Source organism: Peromyscus leucopus, chromosome 18, assembly GCF_004664715.2.
Source record: "Peromyscus leucopus breed LL Stock chromosome 18, UCI_PerLeu_2.1, whole genome shotgun sequence".
Taxonomy (NCBI): domain Eukaryota; kingdom Metazoa; phylum Chordata; class Mammalia; order Rodentia; family Cricetidae; genus Peromyscus; species Peromyscus leucopus.
Window position 1 is genome coordinate 47,462,145 of NC_051078.1, and position 23,110 is coordinate 47,485,254.

The 23,110-nt window shown below is 46.2% G+C and overlaps 1 protein-coding gene across 2 annotated transcripts in view; it reads right to left on the reverse strand.

Annotated features, from left to right (window-relative positions):
* The window catches only part of Syn3 (synapsin III), a 439,566-nt gene that overhangs the window by 395,723 nt on the left and 20,733 nt on the right, over window positions 1–23,110 (reverse strand). For both annotated transcript variants that reach the window (XM_028883656.2, XM_028883658.2), the window contains exon 2: window positions 11,867–12,329. In XM_028883656.2, the coding sequence (XP_028739489.1) occupies window positions 11,867–12,177 (311 nt within the window). In that variant the 5' untranslated portion in view covers window positions 12,178–12,329. The remainder of the gene's footprint in view (window positions 1–11,866; window positions 12,330–23,110) is intronic.

Here is a 23,110-nt window from a genome sequence, read left to right on the forward strand (position 1 = left end):
GAAATGGGTTAATTTAAGATGAGAGAGCTAGCTAGCAAGAAACCTGAGCATAGACCAAACAGTTTGTAATTAATATTAAGCCTCTGACTGGTTGGTCAGGTACTGGCGGGTGTGAAGATTTATCTGGCTACATGCATGTGTGATGTATGTACATCTCTAGAGGGGCTTCACAAGCTGACTCTCTAGAACTCCATACATTCTTTTCCTTCTAAGAACTTCTCCATGTATATCCAATGAAGCCTCATTTTGCTTATATTGAACACAGTTACTTTTATTTAGAAAGAACTTGACCCTATACAACAGGTTTAGTGTGGTAGTTGGGAACGTTCATTCTAATGGAAATACTCATCTGGAGATATGATCTTCACCATCCACATGTTGTATATCTAAGGAAATGGGCTCAGAGAGGCAAGTGTCCATGACCCGTGAGATCTCAGCTTAGCCAAGCTCTTTAGAGAGTCAGCAAGTGTTGCGGGCCGCAGGAATATATCATAAGAACTCAGCTGGTTATGGCAAAGTCACTACTTGGAGGAATCAGGGAATTCCTCCAGAGGAAGCCAAATCCCAAGGAGTTTTTGGTGTTACTTGGCTTGTTATATATCAGCTGTATTCTGTTATGAAAATCATGTGTGCCTTCATAGCTTTCCCAATTGACTTTTCCCTAGAAGGGCTAACAGTGTAGACTGATCACTCTCTGGACATACACATTCCAGGTATTTGGAGAACAGCCTCAGGAAAGGCTTTCTCTGGAATCAGATTATCTCCCTTGGCCACTTTCAAGGACTACAGGAAACACCACCCAGGTGGGCGCCCATTGTTAGTCCCAGGTGGACTAACAATGATAACAGCCCACATGCAAGTCTCCTGATTTACAGTAAATTCCACAAGGAGACACTGCCTAGGAGAGGTGGATGTTAAGTAATAGCTTTACACAATTTAGCTCGGACCCTCCCTTTATATACCGAGACTTCCAGGAGGCAGAGGAGAAGAGAAAAGAGAATGGAAGAACTAGATGGGTAAGAACTTGAGAGGAACGAACTGAGATGGGGAAGAACTAGAATGGAGGGCTAAAAGAGAGGACAAGAGGAACGAGATGGAAGATGAGGAAGAGCCAGATGGGGAAGAACAAGATGAGGAAGAGCCAGATGAGAGAGGAGATGTGAGAGGAGCTGATAAGGGAAAGAACTAGACAGATGAGAACCTAGAAGGGACAGAACTAGATGAAGGAATTAAGATAGAACTTAGAGGGGATCACAGACAAGTGTAGAGAGAAATCAGGCTAAAGATGACCTATATATGAGAGCAGAATATAAGCTTATAACTGTCACAGAATAATAAAGTATATGGACTAAGGAGTTTCGTGTACATAGATTCATTTCATTTCATCAAAGATTAATTATCAGCTGGTTGTAGATTCTTCCCGGACCCTGGGAGGGGACTATCGAGGGGCTGGACCCCCATAGTCTCCGATAAGCAAGAAGAAAGATTTTGGAAAAACTTTCTCCATATTCCCTTCTGTTCAAAGACATTTTCCTTGGACTTTCAAGCAGGGTTCCGAGGGTGAAGCTCTTCTCTAAGATTCTCCAAGAGCAGGGTGTGGGTCACACTCTTTCTGTTTCCCCTTCCTCCCTCTCTACTCACAGGAGCTGGGTAGGAAGCTGCGAGGACACCAGCCCTTGGATTGGACAGCAAGAAGACCTCACGGAGAAGGGTCAGCACTTGAAAAATTCCTCAAGTCAAAGGGCTAGGGGCTTGGGTGCCACACAAGGCCCTCACTGTGTGCACACATTGTCTCCCTGATAAAAGGGGCCGGGCCTGGGAAAACCCAGCTGTCTCCAGGCAACAGAGCTGGTTGATGGGGAATGTCCAGGCCCCTCCCCTCCCCCTGGACACTAGGGCAGGGAGAGAGGCAGGGAGGGAGGGGCAGAGGTACAGAGCCAATGTCCAGCACAGAAGCCTACCAGGTGGGGTCAGGTGGAATGTTTGAGTTAGTAAGTAAAGGAGGTAGGAGGTGACACCCCTTTAATAAGGGACTTCTCATCTCACCAGAAGTCCCTTACAGTTCTCCACACACATGCCATTGCCTCATGGAATGCATAGCCCGTGGTGGCAACGGGCGTGAGTTGTTCCCAGAGCTGGGGGTCTTCAGCAGGGAGCTGTGCCTCTCTGCTTTGAGCCTCTGCACTTAGTTCAGGGCCAGCCGATGGGCTCAGAGCTCCCACTGCATCTCAGAGTGACTGCCAGTTTGCCAGGGCCCACACACCCCTCCTCCAGGGCTGCTGGAAGCTCGCCCTCCAGCACAACCAGCTGAACTGAGAAGCATGCCAAGCGGCTTCCTTCCCTCTGGCTCCCAGGGCTATTATATTCACAAGCAATTAGTAACTGCAATTAATTGTTAATAACAGTTACCATCCCAGGGCCTATTATGTCAGGCTGAGCCATGCACCAACCCCCCCACGCCATTATCTTTAACCTTCATGATTACCCTTCTGGAACGCTAGTCCGAAGTCGTGCCTTACAGGGGAGGAATGTGAGGTTGGGAGGTTGACCAAGATCTTATAATAGAGAGGGAAAGTGAGGGCCACATCCCACAGCATCCAGGAGTTTGGCTGGAACCTGTCCTCTGCACTTATCTCCCTTCCTGCTGGTGATGGCAGAGAAAGCTGTACTCTGAGAATGGGCCCAGTCAGGAGACCTGGGTTGGCTCCTCAACCAGAAAGTCCCCTCAGAGACCAGCCTCTTGCTGGTTGCACATTTGTAAACCAGGCTGTATCATTTGTTATCTTCTTCCTTGACAGAAAAAAAACAAAAACAAAAACAAAAACTGGATACTCAATGAAATTTGGATTTCAAATGAACAGTAAATAAATTTTTAGTGTAAGTCTATCTCATGTCTCACAGTAGACACTTAGGCTCGGTCACTAAGTGTTAACTTGAAAACCTGTGTTTTTGTTTACTCAGTCTGACGACCCTACTTTGATGGTAATCTTGATTATCAATTTGATGGACTTTAGAATCACTATGGAAACACACCTGTGGGTGGCCCCATCCCCTGGGCTGGATGGTCAGACGGACTGAAAAGGAGAAAGGCAGCTGAGCACCAGCCTTCATTTCCTTCTGCTTCCTGACAGCTGACACAATGTGCCTATCTGCCTCACACACCTGCTGCCATATTTTGCCCACCATGGTGGACTGTCACCCTTAAAGTCTGAGCCCAGATAGACCCTTCTTCCCTCAAGCTGCTTCTGGCCAGGTATCTGGTCACATAAAGGAGAAAAGTCACTAACAGACCTTCCCATAGGCCACTGCTGGTGATGCCAACTGAGATTACACCCTTCCCCCACCCCTACCCATAGGCCACTGCTGGTGATGCCAACTCTGGGGTCACACCCTTCCCCCACCCCTACCCACAGGTGGTAAAGATGGAAGCAGAGGATCCTGGTTACCATGGGACCAATTAGGCCCACGACAAGTCCTCAGAGAGACATTCCAAGGTGTCTTGCTGTCCTTGTTCCTCTGGCCAAGCAGCCACAAGCAGTCTGACCTCTTAGTAGAAGGCTGGAGTCTTTCTGTTACCACCCAGAGATGCAGCAGTGAGCCTTGAGAATACCAAGAAAGTGTCAGGAACCTTCCTGAAACCCAGAGCACCCAAGTGTCTTTGAGAGAACCTTTCCAAGGCACCCACAAGCCGGAACCTTCCTATAGCAGAAACAGAAGCTCTTCGGTGACCTTCTTCACCAATTAAACACCCAGCTCACTGATCTTACCATGTGTTAGGTACTGTGCTCGAAATTCCAGTTATTGGTAAACAAGACAGAAACAGCCTCAAGGGGGACTTAGGTTGGAAGCACAATACTGAGACTCGGGTGGAGAAACGGCACGTGCTGAAAAGTTCATGTGAAAGAAATGAGAAGGGTACTCTTCCCAGGGGCTTCATCATATCCCCCCAGGACAATGAGGCAGGGAAAGAGATGGTGTTGCCACCCACTTCTCACACAAAGAAACTGAGGCTCACAAGCAAGCTGGCCAAGACACAGAGACAGCGACAGTAAAGTGTGGGCCTTAATTCTGAGCTGTCACCTATCAGACCCAAATTCTCTAGAACTTGTCCTCTTTTCCATTTAATTCTCATAGAAGAATCATGTCTGACATGGGTTCTTGGAAGTGACAGCTTTAATATCATAACAGGAAAGAGAATGGAGAGGTCCCTGCCTGGCTCCCTTAGTACTTTAAAGAGAGGAAAAATAGTCTGTGTGTCCAAGTACAATTTCTACACAAGGTTCCCTTTGCCAGTCTGAGATCATGAGTGTCTGGATGGCCGCAAGGACTCCATTTCCTCCTGGCACCTTTACACTCAGCTACTCAAAGGGCTCTGGCAGGGTGAGGCCGACTGGCTGGGGTAGGGCACCTTCCTCCAGGGTGAGGCCACCAGTCTTCTGTGCTTGGCCAATGAGGTGTTAATGGAGTTCTGCCGCCATTCTCTCAGCTCAGCTGTCTGATGCTGCACATGTGTGCATGTGGAGGCAGTGCCAGGGCCTACTCCCATGCAGCACAGGAGGCCCTGGGCTTCAGGTGAGGCTGGAAGAGCAGCAGGAACATAGTGACACCCAGGCTTGTCCTCAAATGCCCTAGCTGGATCCCAAGATTCAGTAACATCTGTTTGGTTTAGGGCACAGAGCCTCAAGCTTTCTTATTTATAAAACAAGGATAGTATTAGTACCCACACAGTAATTAAGAGGACTAAATTACAGAATGGATGGAAACCACTTAGCACAATGCCTGGTGATGGGGAGGGCAGGAGAATGTTAGTGTTCACTTCAATTGACAGAATCTAGAGTTACCTGAGAGATGTGCCCCTAGGCATGCTTTTGGGGAGTATCTTAATTACATTAATTGATGTGAGAAGACCCATCTTAACTGTGGGGGGGGGGACCATTCCCTGGGCAGAGGACCCCTTGGCTGTTTAAAATGGATAAAACAAGCTGGGTGGCAACATGTTCTCTCTTCCTAACATAGGTTCTAAATAACCATGTACCTCCAGTTCCAGCCCGAGATCCCCCCTCTAGGATGGACTCAGCCTGAAACTGAGCCGTAACAAACGCGCTCTTTCTTAAGTTGCTTTTGTCGGAGTATTTTATCCCAGCTGCAGGAAAAGAGATGAAACCCATTCATAAATGCTGTCCATGTAACAATGAGGACATGGTCTGGTCCTCACAGAGTTCCCAGTGGGCCCCTGTGTGTCTCTGCTCTTCTGTGTCATCCATCCTGCCCAGCATCTCCGTCCTGCCGATCAAAGAAGGCTTGGGTAGGAAGGCGGCTCCTGCTCCCCTCCCAGCCCAGCCTCTGGATTGGTTTCCTTGAGCAGGTATGTGGATCTTCTGCTGCTTCCTCACCTGGACAACAGCCCTGGTGGCTCCACTGTAACGTGCAGGTGAGCAACTTCTGTGGTGTAACCCTTCCCACCAGGGTCACTGCGGCTCTCTGTTAGGCTGAGAGTGAGGTGAGAGCAGGTGGGATTTACGCAAACTACCAAGGTCATTCCTAGGGGTCACACTCATACCGTGTCCTTACCACTTTCCAAGATCCTTTGTTCAGTCATCAGACATTTCCTACTGTCCCTGCTATCTGTCCTGTTCTAGGCATAAAAACACAGTGGCACCATTTAGGAGTGAGTGGGCCATTGGAGACAGAGGAGACAAAGACGCCCACTTTGATATTTTTCCACCTAGAAGTGCACCAGGCAGTCATCCAGGCTCCCGTTAACTGTGGCTCGTCAGGCAAATGAGGGGTGTCAGCCGCTAGGCTCCATGACTGGTGGCTAGGGAGCACTTCAAATGAAGGACACCCTTTCCATGTGTCTTGAACTAAGGAAGTAAACAAGGAAGGGGAGGAATAAGCAGACAGTTATACAGGTCACTGTTAGACAGATCTGTAGCCAATCTGAAAACAAAGACACAGTTAACTGGGGAGAGATGACCCCTGAGAACACAGGCTTATCTCTATCTACCTGCCCAGCACCCCCCCCCCCCTCGCCTGACCTCCATCTGGAGAACTCGCAAGCAAGATGGTGCAGCTGAACCCACTTGGTGATGGTCTTTACAATTGTTAAATGACAAAATGCTTTCATTTGGAAAGTCAAACCTGGGGCTCTGGTTGATGCCCCTACATATCTCCCCTCACTTTTGTGTGTGTACATGTGCAAGGGGTAATCATGCTGAAGTGTGTGGTGTGTGCACTAAGGACGCCCCAGGGGCCATTCCTCAGCTCCTGCCCACCTTATTTTTGACACACTGAACCTCGAACTTGCTAAGTAGGGTAACCATTGAGCCCTAAGGATCCCTCTGCCTCCACCTCCTCAGTGCTGGATTACAAGTGTGCACCACCACATCCAGCTCTTTATGTGGGTTCTGGGAATTGAACTCAAGACCTCACATATCAGTGATAGGTACTTTACCAACTGAGCTATTTCCCCGGCCTCTCCTTCATCTTTAGAAAGTAATCTTAAAACCTAGTGACTCTAGTGTACTGATAAAAAGCCAAGACTTTATACATATGGGAATTAAAATCCTGACTCCTTCCGCAGTGGGTTTTGAACCACTGACTACTAAAGTAAGGTACTTGTCCGTTCACATCCTCCTGGTTAGACAGGGATGGGGACAATGACGTACACTGACTGAGCACCGAGTGTGCATTGAGCTCCAAACAATGTAAAGATGAGGAAGCAACTTAAGGAAGAGACAAGTGCAATCTGCTGTGATATGTGCCCCAAGGCTGCAGGGAATATGTGTTAAGTTACGCCAGGGAGATCGTGACCAGCACCGTGACGAGGTGTCCATGTCGGAGCTGGTTCCCCAGAAGATGGAACACCTTTACAAGCCTCTAAGAATCAACAGGAACTGGCCGGGTTATCACAGTATGGGAGGGTTTTCTGGGGCACAGGGAACAGAAAGTGCTAAAGCTGGTAACCACATGTTTGCAAAGCAGGACCCAGTGCTGGAGACATACCCAGATGGAGGGCGCATAGCTTGGGACTGAACTTGAAGTTTAGACTGCTGATGCACTATCAAAGGGTGGAAACTGCTTATCCAGAGAGGATACTATCATGCTAGGTTAGAAGGTAACCAGGAGACAAGGTCAAGACTGGAAGCCTGAAGCCAGGGAAACTGCTGGAAATTCTACATGACCCGGTACAGGGGTGGCAGGCTGAAACAACAGCCTGAAACTGACTTACTCACTCATTCATTTCTCTTGTGGTTCCCAAGACTGATTGCTCTGCCCCATCCCAGAGGACAGACCTGCCACTAAACCAGACCTCCAGCAGTGTGGCCAGAAGCTCTCTAGAGACCCTTGCCCTGCCTAGGTTCATCTCTACAAGCTGCATTTAAAGTGCTCAGCTCTGAATCCTTGCAGCAAAGGCTGCTTTGGGGATCTGAGTTTCTCTTCAGAAAACACAAAACACTATAAACCTGACCAAAAGCCTGTGGTAGGGGAGGGCGCGGGCTCAAAGGGAGGACATCCCTTTACTGTTTCTCTCTGGAGACAGACTGTCAACCACCTTCTAAATATTTATGTTTCCATCCATAGACTAATGCTGTTCTCGGCCTGGGGCAGAAAAGCTCCATTTCTGCAGAGGATGTTGGTTAATGCAAAATTAATATCTGGTCCAAGTGCTGACAGTAAGTGATTGATGAGCATCCATCCCTAATTGGGACACCTATATCATTCCCCACGCCAAAGCCTGGGAACATCACAGAAGGGAGGGCGGAAAGAATTGAGGAGGAAGAGGGTGGGAAGGAGTGTCATGAAGCATTGCCATCCAGATATGACGTTGTTACTGTAACCATGAACACACCGCTGCTATGGACACTTGCCTAAGATTGGACCCTCCCACATTCCATCTTAGAGAGAGGAGGTAACCACAAGACCCCCGCTTTTCCTGAGGAGTCGAAGATTGTTAATGGTTGCTGTAAGGGGACATGCCATTTTCTCAAAGGGTATTGTCACTGAGGGACTAGGTGGGAAGAAAATTAAGAAAAAATAAAATAAATGCAAGTTCCCTTCCCCAGGGCTCTAGCCGGTTCTTAGGTGGAATTAAGGGGACCCACGGGTTTAAATAATCTGCCAGCTGGACTCCCCAAAAAGGCATGAGTTCCCACAATACCCTCTGCCTGCAAGGAAACCTCATGAGACAGATTGGCCCAGGACCAGGAAAAGGAAGACAGTTTGCAGGGCGCAGTCTGAGAAGGGTCAGGGAGGGGACAGCAGCGTGCTTGTGGGGGCTGGGGGTGGGGTCACTCTCAGCCAGACAGTAGATGCCCACCTCATTAGCATCTCAAAAGGGAAGGAAGGAGCTGTGGGAGCTGGCTTCTTCCCTTTTCACAACCTCCTCCCCTTTGGAGACCTTCACACAAAGGAGGAGGAGCTGAGAAGCAGCGCCGGACCTCGAGGTAGCTGGTTCTGCCAGGATACACTGGACCATGGGGCTAGTCCGCCACCTGCTGGCTACTTTTGGTAGCTGTAGCCAGACATTTTTGGAGAATTCTGTAGGCAGGATTGAGAATCTTCTGATGTCTGCATGTTTTTAGTTCTGGAAACAGTCTCCCTATGTAGTCAAGACTGGTCTTGAACTCAAAATCCTTCCAACCTGAGCCTCTTGAGTGTAAGGATTACATGTGTGGATCATCACAACCAGCAAGACCCATTTTAGGTACCCAGTGAGCATTAATTTGGAGACAACTGGGATGCCACTTGTGATGCTGAGAGGTTAGAAAGTTCAGGAAGATTCAATGGAGTTCAGAGAAGAAGCAAATGGGTCTGTGGTGGGAAGTCTCTCAGTCACAAACATGCAGTGAATATGGAACCAATTCCCAGGTGAGCCCACGAGCTTCAGTTTCTTTTCCCCACCAAAGGGCAAGAACAACACCAGAAAGCAAACACTTGTTCTTAAGACCTGATGAAAGTGTGAGCGGGTGATGGAGGTTTCAACACACTGATCTCCAGCTCCCACCTACAAGGGAGCAGTGCCTAAGATGTAGACACTCCTCATTACTGTAAATTCAGGAGCTTGATGACCAAAGCCCAAATTTAAATGCCACTTGGATGGGTCCCAGTCTTGTCCATTGTGCCTTGCCACGGTGCCATATGCTCTATGGGTAGACAGAGCGTTTACGATCTGAGTCAACCACTCAGGAGCCAAGCAGGAAGGCATGACCAACAGGAAAGGGGCACAAAGGGATAAACCCTGTCCTTTCTGCACAACTGAGGATGAAGGCACAGACCAAGAATGCCTGAAGGCACTGCTGTCACGATCAATGTCAGAGAGAGAGGGCCACAGTCCTTTACAATAGCATGCACATATACTAAAATGGCACTTAGTAGTTGCTGGGTGTAGCTGGAAGTTTTCCTGTGTCCCGCTTGGTCTGCAGATGCTCAGACCAAAGTAAACACACAGAGGCTTATATTAATTAAAACTGCTCAGCCATTAGCTCAGGCTTCCTACTGACTAGCCCTTACATGTAAACTAACCCACTTCTGTTAATCTATATGTCACCACGTGTTCTGTGGCTTTACCTGTGTGCCATTACATGGATAGCAGGCTGGCATCTCCTGACTCAGCCTTCCTCTTCCCAGAATTCTCTTGTCTGCTTATCCCACCTATACTTCCTGCCTGGCTACTGGCCAATCAGCATTTTATTTATCAACCAATGTACAAAAGCGTTGTCCCACCGCAGCTGGGTACTTTTATATGAACTCGGATGTTACCCACGCCCACAAAGCCCCTTTATGAGGCAGGCACTGCATTTAGCAGAGCAGGTTACAGGCACTACACAGCTGCAGGGGGTTTGGGGGACCTCGCAGGAACTCTGATCCCATGGCACGGCACCTCCACTGTTCAAACACACAGCCGAGGCAGAGGGAAGACAGCTGGCACAGAAGGAGGCCAAATGTCTGGTTAGGGACTGGGGAGACGGCTCAGTGGATAAAGTGTTTGACTGGCAAGCATGGGGATTGGAGTCCAGATCCCTGAATCCATGTGAAAGCCTGGCAGGCATGGTGGCCACTGGTAGGTAATCCAGTAGTGGTGGTGGTGGTGGTGGTGGTTGTGGTGGTGGTGGTGGCGGCGGTGGTGGTGGTGATGGTGGTGATGATGGTGGTGGTGGTGGTGATGGAGGTGGTGGTGGTAGAGGTGGTGGTGATGGTGGTGGTGGTGGAGCAAGCTGGTTAGCTAATTTAGCAGGAGTCGGTAAGCTCTGGATTCATTGAGAGATCCTGTCTCTAAACAAAGTAGAGACTGGCCCAGGAAGACGCTTGATGTTAACTTCAGGTCTCCACACAGCATATTTGTTAACACACATACATGTACCCACACACCACACACCACAAGATAGGCTTGTAAAAAAAAAAGTTGGATTAAATAGCACCCGGAGACTCCAAGGATACTGCAGCCAGTTGATTACTGGGCAGATGGGCAGGCGCTTTGCCCCTGGATAAGGGCCTGGGAGCAAAACCTCCAAAGATACCAAGCCTCAGGTACACAAACCCAGGGTGAGCTTTATGCCCGTGTACAGCAGGCACAGGCAAGCCCGGCATACAAAAGCCTTTGAGAATAGAAGACAACTCAGACTGGACCAGACAGAGGCAACTTCCAGGCCACCCTGTTTAAGATGAGGTCATTTCTAGTTTGAGTGTGGGGGCTCACACCTGTAATCCCAGCACGCGGGAGTCAGAGGCAGGAAGTTCACCCATGAGTTTGAACTCAGACTGGGCTCCAGAGTGAGTTCCAGGCCTAAAGCAATAACAGTAAAGAGGTCACTTCTGATTGGAAAGGTGAGGTCTGCTGCCTAAATCAGCTGAATACTTTAACACTGCTTCCACTGCAAAGCAGAGGCTCAGTCACACCCAACCTGAGTTCACTTCCCTGGGGATGCTGGGTGCAGACAATATGCCAGTATGGAGATTTGGAGATACGCACACATGTGACTTTGCCCCTCAACACCACACATGGGTCTACTGTCAGAACCACTCTGCTTTCCACAGGTTCAGCTCTGCTCTGGATGCAGAGCTTATCTCCACACTTGGGCCGTTATTGTTAACTGTAAACTCTGTCTTCCAATGGGACTTACAGTGTTTGTTACCTCCAGGATCCCAGAGTTGGGGTACAGACTTATTCCCTCAGGCAGGCTCACATGAGCACCTCACCTGATCCTGCACAGCACCTTTGTGCTGATCTGGTGCTCTGTGATTGGTCACTTGCTGAATGATTACTGCAGTGAGTGGACAGGCCTTGCTTTCAGAACCTTCTGTCTGGAGGAGGCTGGAGAACTAGTCACTCCCGCCCACTTGGGTGTCAGAGATCAAGCTCATGGGAGAAATGGGATGCAAGGGTGGGTCACCTGCTCCCAAGAGTTTAGGATAAGAACCGTGAGTTTCTGTTGATTCCTGCACCCTCCTAACAGCCTCATTTTGGCAGGGTGAAGGGAACCTGGGAAACACTGCCAGGTGTATTTCAGGCTTGAGAACTTGGCTTGTTCAGAAAGGTCATATGGTTTCTGTGCTGTATCTCTAGAACACTCACAGCACCCATATCATAACCTTTAAGATGTTTACAGCATACACATGGAACTTTCCAGACTAGGGACCTCTGTTTGTTTATTTTAGAACTGTTATACTTGCAGTTTGCAGAGGGGGATCTGTTGGTGTAAGGCCCCTAGGGAAAAGAAAGGCATATAGTTTCTCTTTGGTGAACCCCTCCTGCTCCCAGCTAGCCTCAAAAACAATATAAGCCTTTTATAGCACTTGGTTTTTTATTCTGTCTTCCCAAGAGGTAAGACAGCCCCATGCAGGCTCCATCCCTGAAGATGCTTACCAGTCTGTGTGGGCATCATCGATCACCAACAAGATCCTGGGTCTCTGAACCACGGGGGTGACAGGAGTTGGTGGTTCCATTAGCCCCGAGGGGGCCTGTGGGGTCTGTTTCATGGCACTGGAGAAGGAGCTGAACAGGCTGGATCCTGGAGAAGAGAAAGAGGCAGCCAGGGGCTGGGGGTGCCTCCTCTCTGTGGCCGGGGATGCTGGGGAGCTACTGGAGCTCTCTGGGCGCTGCAGGTCCGGCATGTAGCCATTGGGCAGGTTGGCTACAAAGCTGCTGTCGGACAGACGCCTCCGGAGGAAGTTCATGGCTGTGATAGATGGGAAGCCTCCGTCCACACAAAAGCAACTAGGTAAAGCTCAAAGTGCAGGTTGCCAGCGGCAGGGAGCAGGAGGCTTGGGGTCAGAGGAGCCCAGGGGTTCTACACCTCCAGAAGTGGGCTTCACAGGATTCTGTTTACCTGTTGGAAAGAATCCAGTAAGCACATTAGTGGAACCAACCTTCTGCCCTTTAAAAGCAAACAGATAAAGAACATTTTCAGCCCACTGCTGGTGGCTTTGCAAACTGGGACACACTTTGAGAGACTATTTGGCAATATGCCTTAAAAGCATACAACTTCCATTTTCAGGAATTCTACACTAAAAAAAATAATCTAAGCAACATGTAAAAGCCTCATGCATAAATAGATTTATCACAGCCTTATTGACACTGTTTAGAATACTGGAAAGCCACTCAATATTCAGCCACAGGATGAGACAGTCACTTGGTGAATTGTTTCTGTCCGTTCAAAAAGGGTTCGGATGGAGCATTTTTAGTAACAAAACTAAGTTTCATGTTGTAATGTTAAACACATCAAGTCTGCCCTTGCTGGCACATGCCAGCAGTCACAGCTACACTGGAGGCAGAGACAGGTAGATCAATAGTTCAAGACCTGCCTGGCCTATAGTGAGTCCAAGGCCAGCTTGAATGACTTAGTAAGAGCCTCTCTCAGAATTAAATGGATGAACAAATATATAAAAATTTTAAATGGCTGGGGCTATAGCTCAGTGGTAGAGGGGTCTAGCATGCAGGAAACCCTGAGTTGGATCCCCAGTACTGACAGAAAAGAATCAGAACACAAAATTACATGTATAAGATAACTACTGCAATAGAAAAGTAACACCACTTAGAAATTAAAAATAAATCATAGCAGTGAATATATTTTGGTAACCCATGTTATTTGACCTTTTTCTGTTTATTTGTGTTCTCCAAATTTTCTTGAATGTATAATGCTGAAGATTGAGATCGCCCCCCCAAATAAGTTCATATGTTGAAGATCTGATCCCCAGTGAGAAGAGATTTGGAGGAGAGGCCTTTGGGAAGTGATTGGAATTGGGTAAGTGTTGATGGTGGATTCCAGGTAGAGTAGAACTCTTCTTATGAGGGACACCCTCTGCATCTTGTAAGGACATAAATAAAGGCCGTCTGCAAGCTAGAAGGTGGCCCCTGCCAGACCCCACCATGCTACATCCTGCCATCCTGCTGTCAGACTTCTAGATTGTGAGAAAATGAATTCCTACTGTTTAAACCATATGGTCTGTGGCATTTTGTTATGGTAACTGAAACAGACAACACACACACACACACACACACACACACACACACACACACACACACACACACACTATTTTCTGGAAATCTTTTATTCCATTTGTTTATTGGTGGATATGTGTGTGTATTTGGATGTAGGTTTGTGCACACACTCTGTGGGAGCCAGAGAACAATGTGCAGGTATCAGTATTTCCTTCCACTCTGTGGGACTAGAGACTGAACCCATGTGCCTTTCCTGTCTGTGCCCGAGCCATCTCACCAACACAAGAACAATCGTTCAAACCTCACTGTTGATTTGAGATCAAGAACAAGGACTACTTAAGCCATGGAACTGAACTATATGTTTCTGTCATATTTTTATATTTTATTATTATAGATTTTACTTAAAGTAAAATTCAAAGTCTTTACAGTTCAATTCTTTGTTAAATGATAATGTGGGGTGGCACTGGCTTGCTTCTGTCACCTCAGAAAGTTCCCCTGCACCCCTTTCTGGTGAGGCCACACCTCTCCAAGGCACTAATGCACACTGCTGTGCCTAGATTTTTACCTGGGTGCTAGAGACCACAATTCCAGTTCTCAAATTTACATGGCAAGAATCTTACAGATGAAGCTACCTCTGTATCCCTGAGACTAACTTAAAGGTTCAGTATGATCTATCTTGATGATGTTCTATTCCAGTTGATGATGTCCTATTGCACTTGACAAGAATATATATTTTAAAAAACTTTCCAGTGTTTTGTATCAGGTTGGTTCGTCAGATAGACCTCTCTCTCCATAGTGTCTTAAAGTCAGGGCTATTGAAGAGTGCCACCCCAATGAACAACTGTCAGCAAGAATGAAAAACAGAATTGGTCTGAGGGAGGGGTGGGGATGTAGTGCAGTTTTAGCAAAGCCTTGACTGATCCTCTTGAGAGGAACTGGAACATCTCTTGACTTCCCACACTCTCCCATCTGTTTGTAGGCTGACCATTAACCCCACAGCTCGTTGACTTAGCTCCAGCTTCTCTGGGCTACACTTTCCATTTCACCTGGGCAGATGTGGGGTGGCTACCTTTCTTCAGGGCAGGGACTCTCCTCCACAGTGTATCTACTCTTTGTTTCTAACAACATCAAGTGTTTTCTTTTAAATATTTCTGCAAAATTCATGATTATCATCTGTGAAGGGGCTAATCCCAACAAGCTACTGGTCACTACAGGAATTGAAATGCCTCTATTTTTAAATTACTGGATGAAAAGTTTGTGAAATATTTGAGTTGAAGAGACTGTGCAGTTTATTTAACAGTCTCTTTTTTGGGACCTCAGGTCTACCTCACACTGGTAGAAATTCAACCATTACCATAAACTTTGCCTCCTCTAAATTTTTCTGTCTTCCTGAAAGCCCTCTTTTTACTTGTTATTTTGAGACAGAGCTTCACTATGTAGCCCAGGCTGAGCTTGAACTCTTGAACACCCAGTCTCAGCTTCCCAAGTAACCGAGTTTACAGGTGTGTTCCTCCAGGCACGCCTCCTTATAAACTTCTGGTCAACCCCAACAGCAGGGATTCTTTTGTAACCCTTACTACTATGGCCCCAGAAAGAGTTAGGTCTAGCAAAGACAAGATGGTAACGGACGAACCAGTAGCTATGGCTTGAAGTATGTACTGGTAAAGAACTTGGAGTGGCGTTGCAGAGTGTAATGTGTCTTTAAATAGGACAGCTGGGAAGTCCTATCTGAGAGAGCGACCTTCTTTATAACATTACTTTTAGCTGGCAGATGATGTTAGTTTTTGGTAAATGTTTTCACTATGGGATGATTAAATCATGTAAACAAACAAGACTATCTCATGTACTTAGAATTTGGGGGTCATGAAAGCATTTAAAATCCCCTTTGGCAATTTGAAAAGATGAGATATATTGTTGTTTAATATTTAACCTCTGTTGTCCTTACAATGAACAACTGAAGCTCATTCTTCCCAGCTGCAACTTTGATGAGTATCACCCAATCTTTATCCACACCGTCCCTCTACTTCTGGTAGCCATGGTTGGATGTTGCAGTTCTGTGTTATGAACTCTTAGAAGCCCCACTCGAGGCCATGCAGTCTGTGTCCTTCTGTATCTTGCTCATTTTACTTAACACAGTGTCCTCTGGGTTCATCCCTATTGAAAGCAACAGGAGTTTCCCCCTTTTCATGGCCTAATAGTATTTCACTATCACCAACACCACACCCTCTGACAATGAAGGCAGACTGATTTCACACCTTTGTCATAGTGAATAATGCTGAAATGAACATGGGAGAGCTCTTTGCCATGGAAGTTTCGATTTTTTTTTTTTTTTTGGCTATATGGCCAGAAGTGAGACTGCTGAACCAAATGATAATTCTATTTCTTGTTTCCTGAGGAACCCTAACACTGTTCTCCATTAATGACTACATTAATTTACATTCCCATCCACAGTATACAAGTCTCCTTTCTCCATGCCCTTGATGGCTCTATCATTATAATTTTTAAATTATATTTATGTATGCACATGTCACAACATGGGTGTAGAGGTCAGAGGACAACTTGCAAAAGTCAGTTTTCTCAGTCTACCATGTGGGTCCCAGGGATCAAACTCAAGTCACCAAACTTAGCACCTTTACCATGTTGCTGGCCTCAGCACTGTCTTTCATATTGCTTATAATAATCATTCTATCACATGTGAGGTGTCTCATTGTACCCATTTGCATCTCCCTGATGATGAGAATTGTCTTCATATATCTTTGGTGATTAGTGTGTCTCCTTTTGAGAAATGTCTATTCAGGTGTTTTATATATTTTTAGAATAGGTTATTTGTTTTCTCACTGTTGAACTGAGACCTTTATACATTTTTGGATACTAACCTCTTATCAGATAGATATTTATAAAGTATTCCTCCAATCCCTGGGATGTCTCTCATACTATTAATTGCTTCTTTCAATCTGATATAACCCCATTTGTTAATTCTGACTTATATGTTGCCTGGATTTGGGTGACATATCCCAGATATCATTACTAAAGCAACATTGATTACTTTCTTTTTACTGTTTTTCTAATTGTTTACACTTTCAGTCTTACATTGATTCATCCATCTTGAGTTGGTTTTTACATATGGTATGAGACAAGGCTCCAATTTCATTTTCCTGGCTGTAGTTATCCATTCCCATAGCTACTTTTTCTGAAGAAACTATGTCTTCTCTGCTGTATATTCTTAGAACGTTGACTGTAAATGCCGCTTTATTTCTGGGGCTCTCTGCTCTATTCCAGATCAATGTATCTGCTTCTCCACTGTTGCTATACTTAATAAACACTCATCTGTTTCCATTTTATGCACATGAGTGTTTTGCTTGCATATATGTATGTGCATCACATGTGTGCCTGGTGCCCACAGAGGCCAGAAGAAGGCATCAGATCCTAGTAATTGTAGTTACAGATGGTTGTGAGGCACCATGTCAGTGCTAGGAACTGAATCCAGGTCCTCTGGAAAAGCAGCCCATGTTCCTGACCTCTGAGCCATCTCTTGAGCACTATGTCGTACCCTTTCAAAGTACTATTACTTTGTAATAGATTTTGGAGTCAGGTGAAAGACAATGTTTTCTGCTTTCTTTTTGCTCAAGATTTCTCTGTGTATTTAAGATCTTTTGTGGCTTGATAATATTTCCATTTTGGGTCAAAGGTGACATTGGGATTTTGATAGGGTTGTGTTGAATTTAGACTGTTTGGGTGGTATGGGCATTTGAACAATATTGACACTTCCAATCCATGAACATAGGATACCTTAACATCTATTTGTGTCACTTACATTATTTCCATTAATGTTTTATGGTTTTGTCATGCATATTTTTCACGTCTTTGGTCAGATTTATTGTTAAATATTTTTGATGCTATTGTCAATTAATTTTATTTTCATGTCATCATTGGTATGAAGAAATTCTACTAATTCTGTGTTTTACTTCTTGTGGCTTCATTAAATTTTAAAATCAATTCTTTTGGGTGTGTGAATACTTAAAAGTTTTCTAAAAAGGAGATCATGTCACCATAAAAACAGAGGCAATTCCCTTTGTATGATCATGAGTCTTTAAAATGAAGCATGAAGAATGAGGAGATGTATATATGCAAACTCCCGAGGTAGGAAAGATGCTGGGACATCTGAAGAAGAGAACAAAGGCCCACTCTGCTGTGGGGAAAACACAAGTTCACGAGAAACTGTTTCGAGGAATAGAGACAGAATAGACGCCAGATCAAAAGAGGCCATTTTGAAAATAATTTTGGCTTTAGTACAAAGCCAAATTATTTGAAGCCAGTAGTGTGACAGTACTACATAAAAGGGTTAGAGAGAAGAGAGTCACAATGGAGTCTTCTTGGCCGTGGGACACAGACTGTGGGGAATTTATATGACTATTTTTCCTTTATCAAGGTTTCCAGTGTGTGTGTGTGTGTGTGTGTGTGTGTGTGTGTGTGTGTGTAGCTACGCAATGTTAACCATAGTCCAAAGACTTTACATTTGAAAGTTTCAGAAACATACTATTCATGTGTTCTGAACTGCACACTGTTCAATGTGGTATGGCAAAATCTCATACTACAGTGTTCCACCCCACCCAGGACAACGACCATCCACTGTCCATTGTATACACACTACCTGCCCATAAGTATATATACCTACCCATAAGCAGGTATCCATGCTACCTGCCCATAAGTCACTTATACCCCATCTTGGTCACCAGAATTCAATTATCACAATATAACAATTCTTGTGTTTAAATAACTAGTATTTTATTTAATGCCTGCAACTTGCAAAAGCAGTGATGATGCCACATACTTGCCACTAGAGGGCAGGAGTGGCCACATCAGATTGGAAAAAAATAAATGTAAAACCTTTTCTCCTGCAGCCTTGCCAGCTTAATTCTCAGAATGTTGAGGTGGGAAAGGGGAGAATTGAGAAGGTTGAAAAGCCTGAAGTGGGACAATCACAGGGTCAGAAGCTTCAAAGGTGCATCAAAGTGGGAGGAGCTTTTTGAGCGAGGAGAGCCATCCCACAGCGGCATCAGCCCAGGGAAGAAAGCAGATATCTCTGCTCAGATGTGTCAGAAAAACTGGGGTTCACTTCTCTGCTCACCCTTAGGTGGGATTATGGACCTGGGTTCTCACCTGGGATCCACCAACTCTTAGGCCAGAAGCCTCAAGTTCTGGCTCCCCCCCCGCCCCCCACAGGTTTCAGATGTCCATCCATTCCCTTCATCCTGTCCATCCTATTTGGTCTGTAAGACCCATCATGACTCCAATACTGGTTCTTACCCAGAACAAGGCCTCTCTCAAACACACTTTAAAGAACACACAGTCCAAGACTCTGGCGTTGGACACAGCCAGACAGAATCAGTTAGCCTGAAGGTCGAGCAGCTGGGCTCTGCTACAGACAGCATCTCAGAAAAACCAGCTCATCTCCCTGTGCTTCAGTTTCTTTGCTTGCAGAATTCAGATGACAGCACCTACCTCATAGGGTTCTTATGAGAATTAAGTGACTAATTAAGATGTCTGAAACAGTGCCTGGCACCAGTGAGCAACCTGTGTCCCCAGAGCGCTAGGTGGTCCATCAATGGTAGGAGGGCATGGTGGTGGGGGCTGCAGTGTTTGCATGAGAATGAGCTCACAGCTAGCAACAGCTACTCACACCTAGGCCTGTGGGCTACAGGTATTGAGCAGATCAAAGTAAACAGTGCCAAAGTGCTTTTGAAAATATTTGTCATTTAAGCTAACACAGAGTAAAAAGGACTTTCTGGGCATCTAGTTCTATGAATTTTAGCACATTCTCAGAACCACCGAAACTCAAAACAGGTTTATCCATCATTCCCTGTGAAACCTCTTTCCAGTGCCCTTCCAAGGTTACTCACACAGTGCTCTGCAGGCAGACACCTGGACTGCCTACACGGGTAATTTAGATGAGGAATATGCAGAGCTTACCTCACTTCTTAACCCACAGGGAAAGACTATGAATCCTATGATGGGTCTTCCTGTGTGTGCTTCCTGCAGGAAGTCCCTCCAGATGCCTGCCCAGCCCAGTCCTCACCTCCGTTAGGTATTCCTAAATGCCACCCTCTAGAAGAGGACTCCCTTCTGGTGGCCACTACCTGGCACTTGGGGTTCCTCCAGCAGTACAGCATGCATCACCTCTATTCTGCCTGCAACTTATTCTGCTTACTGTCCACTTTCTGCTTGCACTGACAGAATTCAGTGCCTCAGGATCAGACACTGCTGAGTGACCTGCTCCCAGGTGTGTCCCAAGCACCTAGAACAGTGCCAGGCATAGGAAGGCAGTGGTGACCACTGATTGAGGGAATCTATATAAAATTACAGGGATGAAGGTCAACTACCTCCATGTGTTTTCCGTGAAGACTAAATGTGTTATTATACTAAAGAAAGCTATCTAGGTGCCCTACTCACACCTCAGCTAACCAAATGCATGCTGCTGGAGGAGTTTTTGGTGGCCAATCCTCTGTGCAAATACACCCTGATTTCTATAATGTACCTCACTCCATCCTCTGTTCCATGAGTGAACACTAAAAGGAATTCTTTTTCCCTTGATTCCCCCTTAAGAGTCAGTCTCTGGTTAGAAAGTTTAAAAATTCCTAGGAACAACATGGCCTGGACTTCACCAATATACTGACAAGTGCAAGTAGAGTCAGTCTCTCAGGGGAGGTAGAAAACCCACAGACTGTGTTTGGTTGAAGCTAAGAGACACTTAACTTTCTGGAGAAAATGTCAAGTGTCGAGGGAACGGTCCCACTGATCCCAACAGATGTGTTGGGCCTTTGGAGCACAGAGCATTTCTGGACATACCAGCATGAAAGTGCCTGCTGTTTTTAATGGGTTCAAATCCCACAGGCCTTTCTCCTGTGAGTGGTGTCATTTTCTCCACAAGCAGAGCACTGAGGTACACAAACAAAGAAGATTTTTAGCTTGGAAATGATAAATCGTAGCCTTCTGCACCAGCTCTCCCCTCTTGAGGAAGAGCAACCCTGGGTGTTGGGAACTTAGTGAGAGGGTCAGTCACGTGAAAGCTTTTCATTTGTGTCTAATAATTCCTGTCTGAAATAAATCCAAATACAGGAGTGGCCCAAGCAATCTCAAAACCAAGTGCATGGAAGGAAACATTTACCTTTAATAATGGAGGCATTTGTTAAATCCTCTGAAGATTCAGTGGCTAATATGACTGATCTATCTACAAAATAATCTCAGGACTTATTTACAGAAAGAATCTGCAGAGCCATCTGGGCAGCAACATCCAGGACTGGGGCCTGCGCTTGAGGTCATCCTATCTTCATGTCAGTTTGCCTCTGACGTAACCAGCCCTCATCATCTGAAGGTTGCGACCAAAATCCCCATGGTGGGGAAAGCTTGGAAGCAGGACTATGAGGTGGCTGGCCATGCCTCATCCCAGTGTGGATATTAGAAGGATAGATGTTGGTGCCTTGTTCACTTTCTCTTTTTCCCCAGTCCACAAAATGGTGCTGCCCACATTCAGGGTGGGCAGTCTACCCTCTTCTGTGAAACCTCTCTGTAGAATGCCTCAAGGTATGTATCCTGAGTGATTCTGAACCCAGTCGACAATGAAGATGAACCATGGCACTTTACAAAGGATTCGCTGCAGTTAGTCTACATATCTGATTTGGGGAAACACTTCTCCAGACCACTGTCTGGCTGCCAGAGGCTATCGATGAGATGCCAAAGTGGCCAGCCCCAGAGGAGACTGTGCCAGAGGACTGTTAAGAGCACTGCTATCTGGAATTTGAAGCTCACTGCCTCGGCTCAGCATTGAAAGCAGCAGTTTTCAATCCTTGTCAAGAAAAACAGTCACAAAACAAAACAGGGATTTTTCGCAGGTTGAGGACCATGATATTGAACCTTGTCAACTGGATGGGCTTTGCCGTCTTCTGGAAACAGGTCTCTGTGAATGTCTTCAAGAGACTTTCTAGATTGCATTATTTGAGGTGGGAAGACCCACCTTCAATGTAGGCAGCACTGTTCCCTCAGCTGGGAAGATGAGCTGAGCACCAGCCTCCCTCTCACGCTGCTTCCTGACTGTGGATGCCACGTGACCTACCGTCTCCTGCTTCTGCTGCCTCCTTTGCCTCGATGGACCATACACTCAAACTGTGAGCCAATATAAGCCCTTTGCTCCTTAAGTTGCTTTTTGTCAGGGTATTTATAACAACAAAAGAAACTAATAAGGGATGACTTATAGTCATAAGTATAAGTATAATAAGACCCTGATGATGGGGATGGTAATCATAAAAGTGGTTATGAATATGGTGATGATGGAGTTGGCTATTTATTGGGCTTAAGATCCTGGTTCTGTTGAGATGGTCCAAAAGAGGGGACTTTCCTTCCCAACAACCCAGGCCAGGAAATGCTATCACCTCTATTTTACTGATGTAAAAACCAAGGGCCAGAGATCATATGGTCACTCAGCTTGCCAGACTCTGACTCATTAACTCAAATCACCCATCTTCTAGCCTGTGAGTCAGGTGAGATTACTACTCACAGTGTTGACCCCTAATTGGCAGAGCTACATTCCAAACCCATCCCTCCCAGCTCTGCTGGCCACAATCCTGACCATCTAGCTAGCCACCCGCCTGATCATAGCATTAGTATTTGAGCCCTGGCAGGATTGAGGCCATGGTCCATGGGCATTCCACCATACCATGGTACCCTAGTCCCCGTGGAATCTGGCTTCTCAGGTGCTCAAGTTGAGCTTGGCCATTTATACAGAGGGGTTTCCATGACTGTTTTCCCTCCTCTAGCATGTCCTTCCCTATGCTTCTCCCATTTTCTTCAGGAATGTATTCTGCTCATGCTCTCTGGCCTCACTGCCTCCTCTGGGAAGATCCTGGTGCTACCCACCAGTTACCAGTTTGATCCAAAGCTGCTTGCTGTGGTGCCCTCTGCATCCACTCATCATTGTGGATTTGAGGAAAAGGTCCTGAGCTTGACTCTGAGCACTAAGGTACCAAGTCTGGTAGCACATGTGGCCTTGGACTTATTGAACTGGAGACAGCAGCAGGCAGGGAAAAGCCAATGAGATGCCTATTCTGCCACAATCTGGAAACCAGGTAGGACCTTTCCGCCTGCTGAATAAGTTAACAAGTAGCCTTCTTGTTAGAGACAAAGGGACCTTGTGGCTTACAATGTCCCTGCAAATGCAAAAAAATGTGATGAGAAAATACCAGTCACCTTGGAAATTTGCATGATGCTTCTGCCAGAGGACACAATACACACATACATATAATGTGTGCCTGTTTGTCTGTTTCAACACACAGAGAAGATATACCTACATATTTATATCCATATCTATAGATAGACAGATTGGTAGATAGGTGCACATGGAGAGAGAGAAAGAAACACAGACATAGAAAAGTAGACATAAGCAAGAAGAGACATACATAGAAAGACAAAGACAGAGAGGAAGACAGATGGAGGCACACTCACAGAGAACACACCTGATGAGCCAGACTGGGCCTACTCGTCCTTCAATCCTACACCTTCAGTTGCTGGCCAGGAGCCCCCTGCCTAGGGCAGGGCAAATGACCAATTGGCAATGCTCCTAAAGGCCAGGTGCTGGCCTAATGAAGAAGTTAGCAAATGCACTTGGGAAAGCAGACA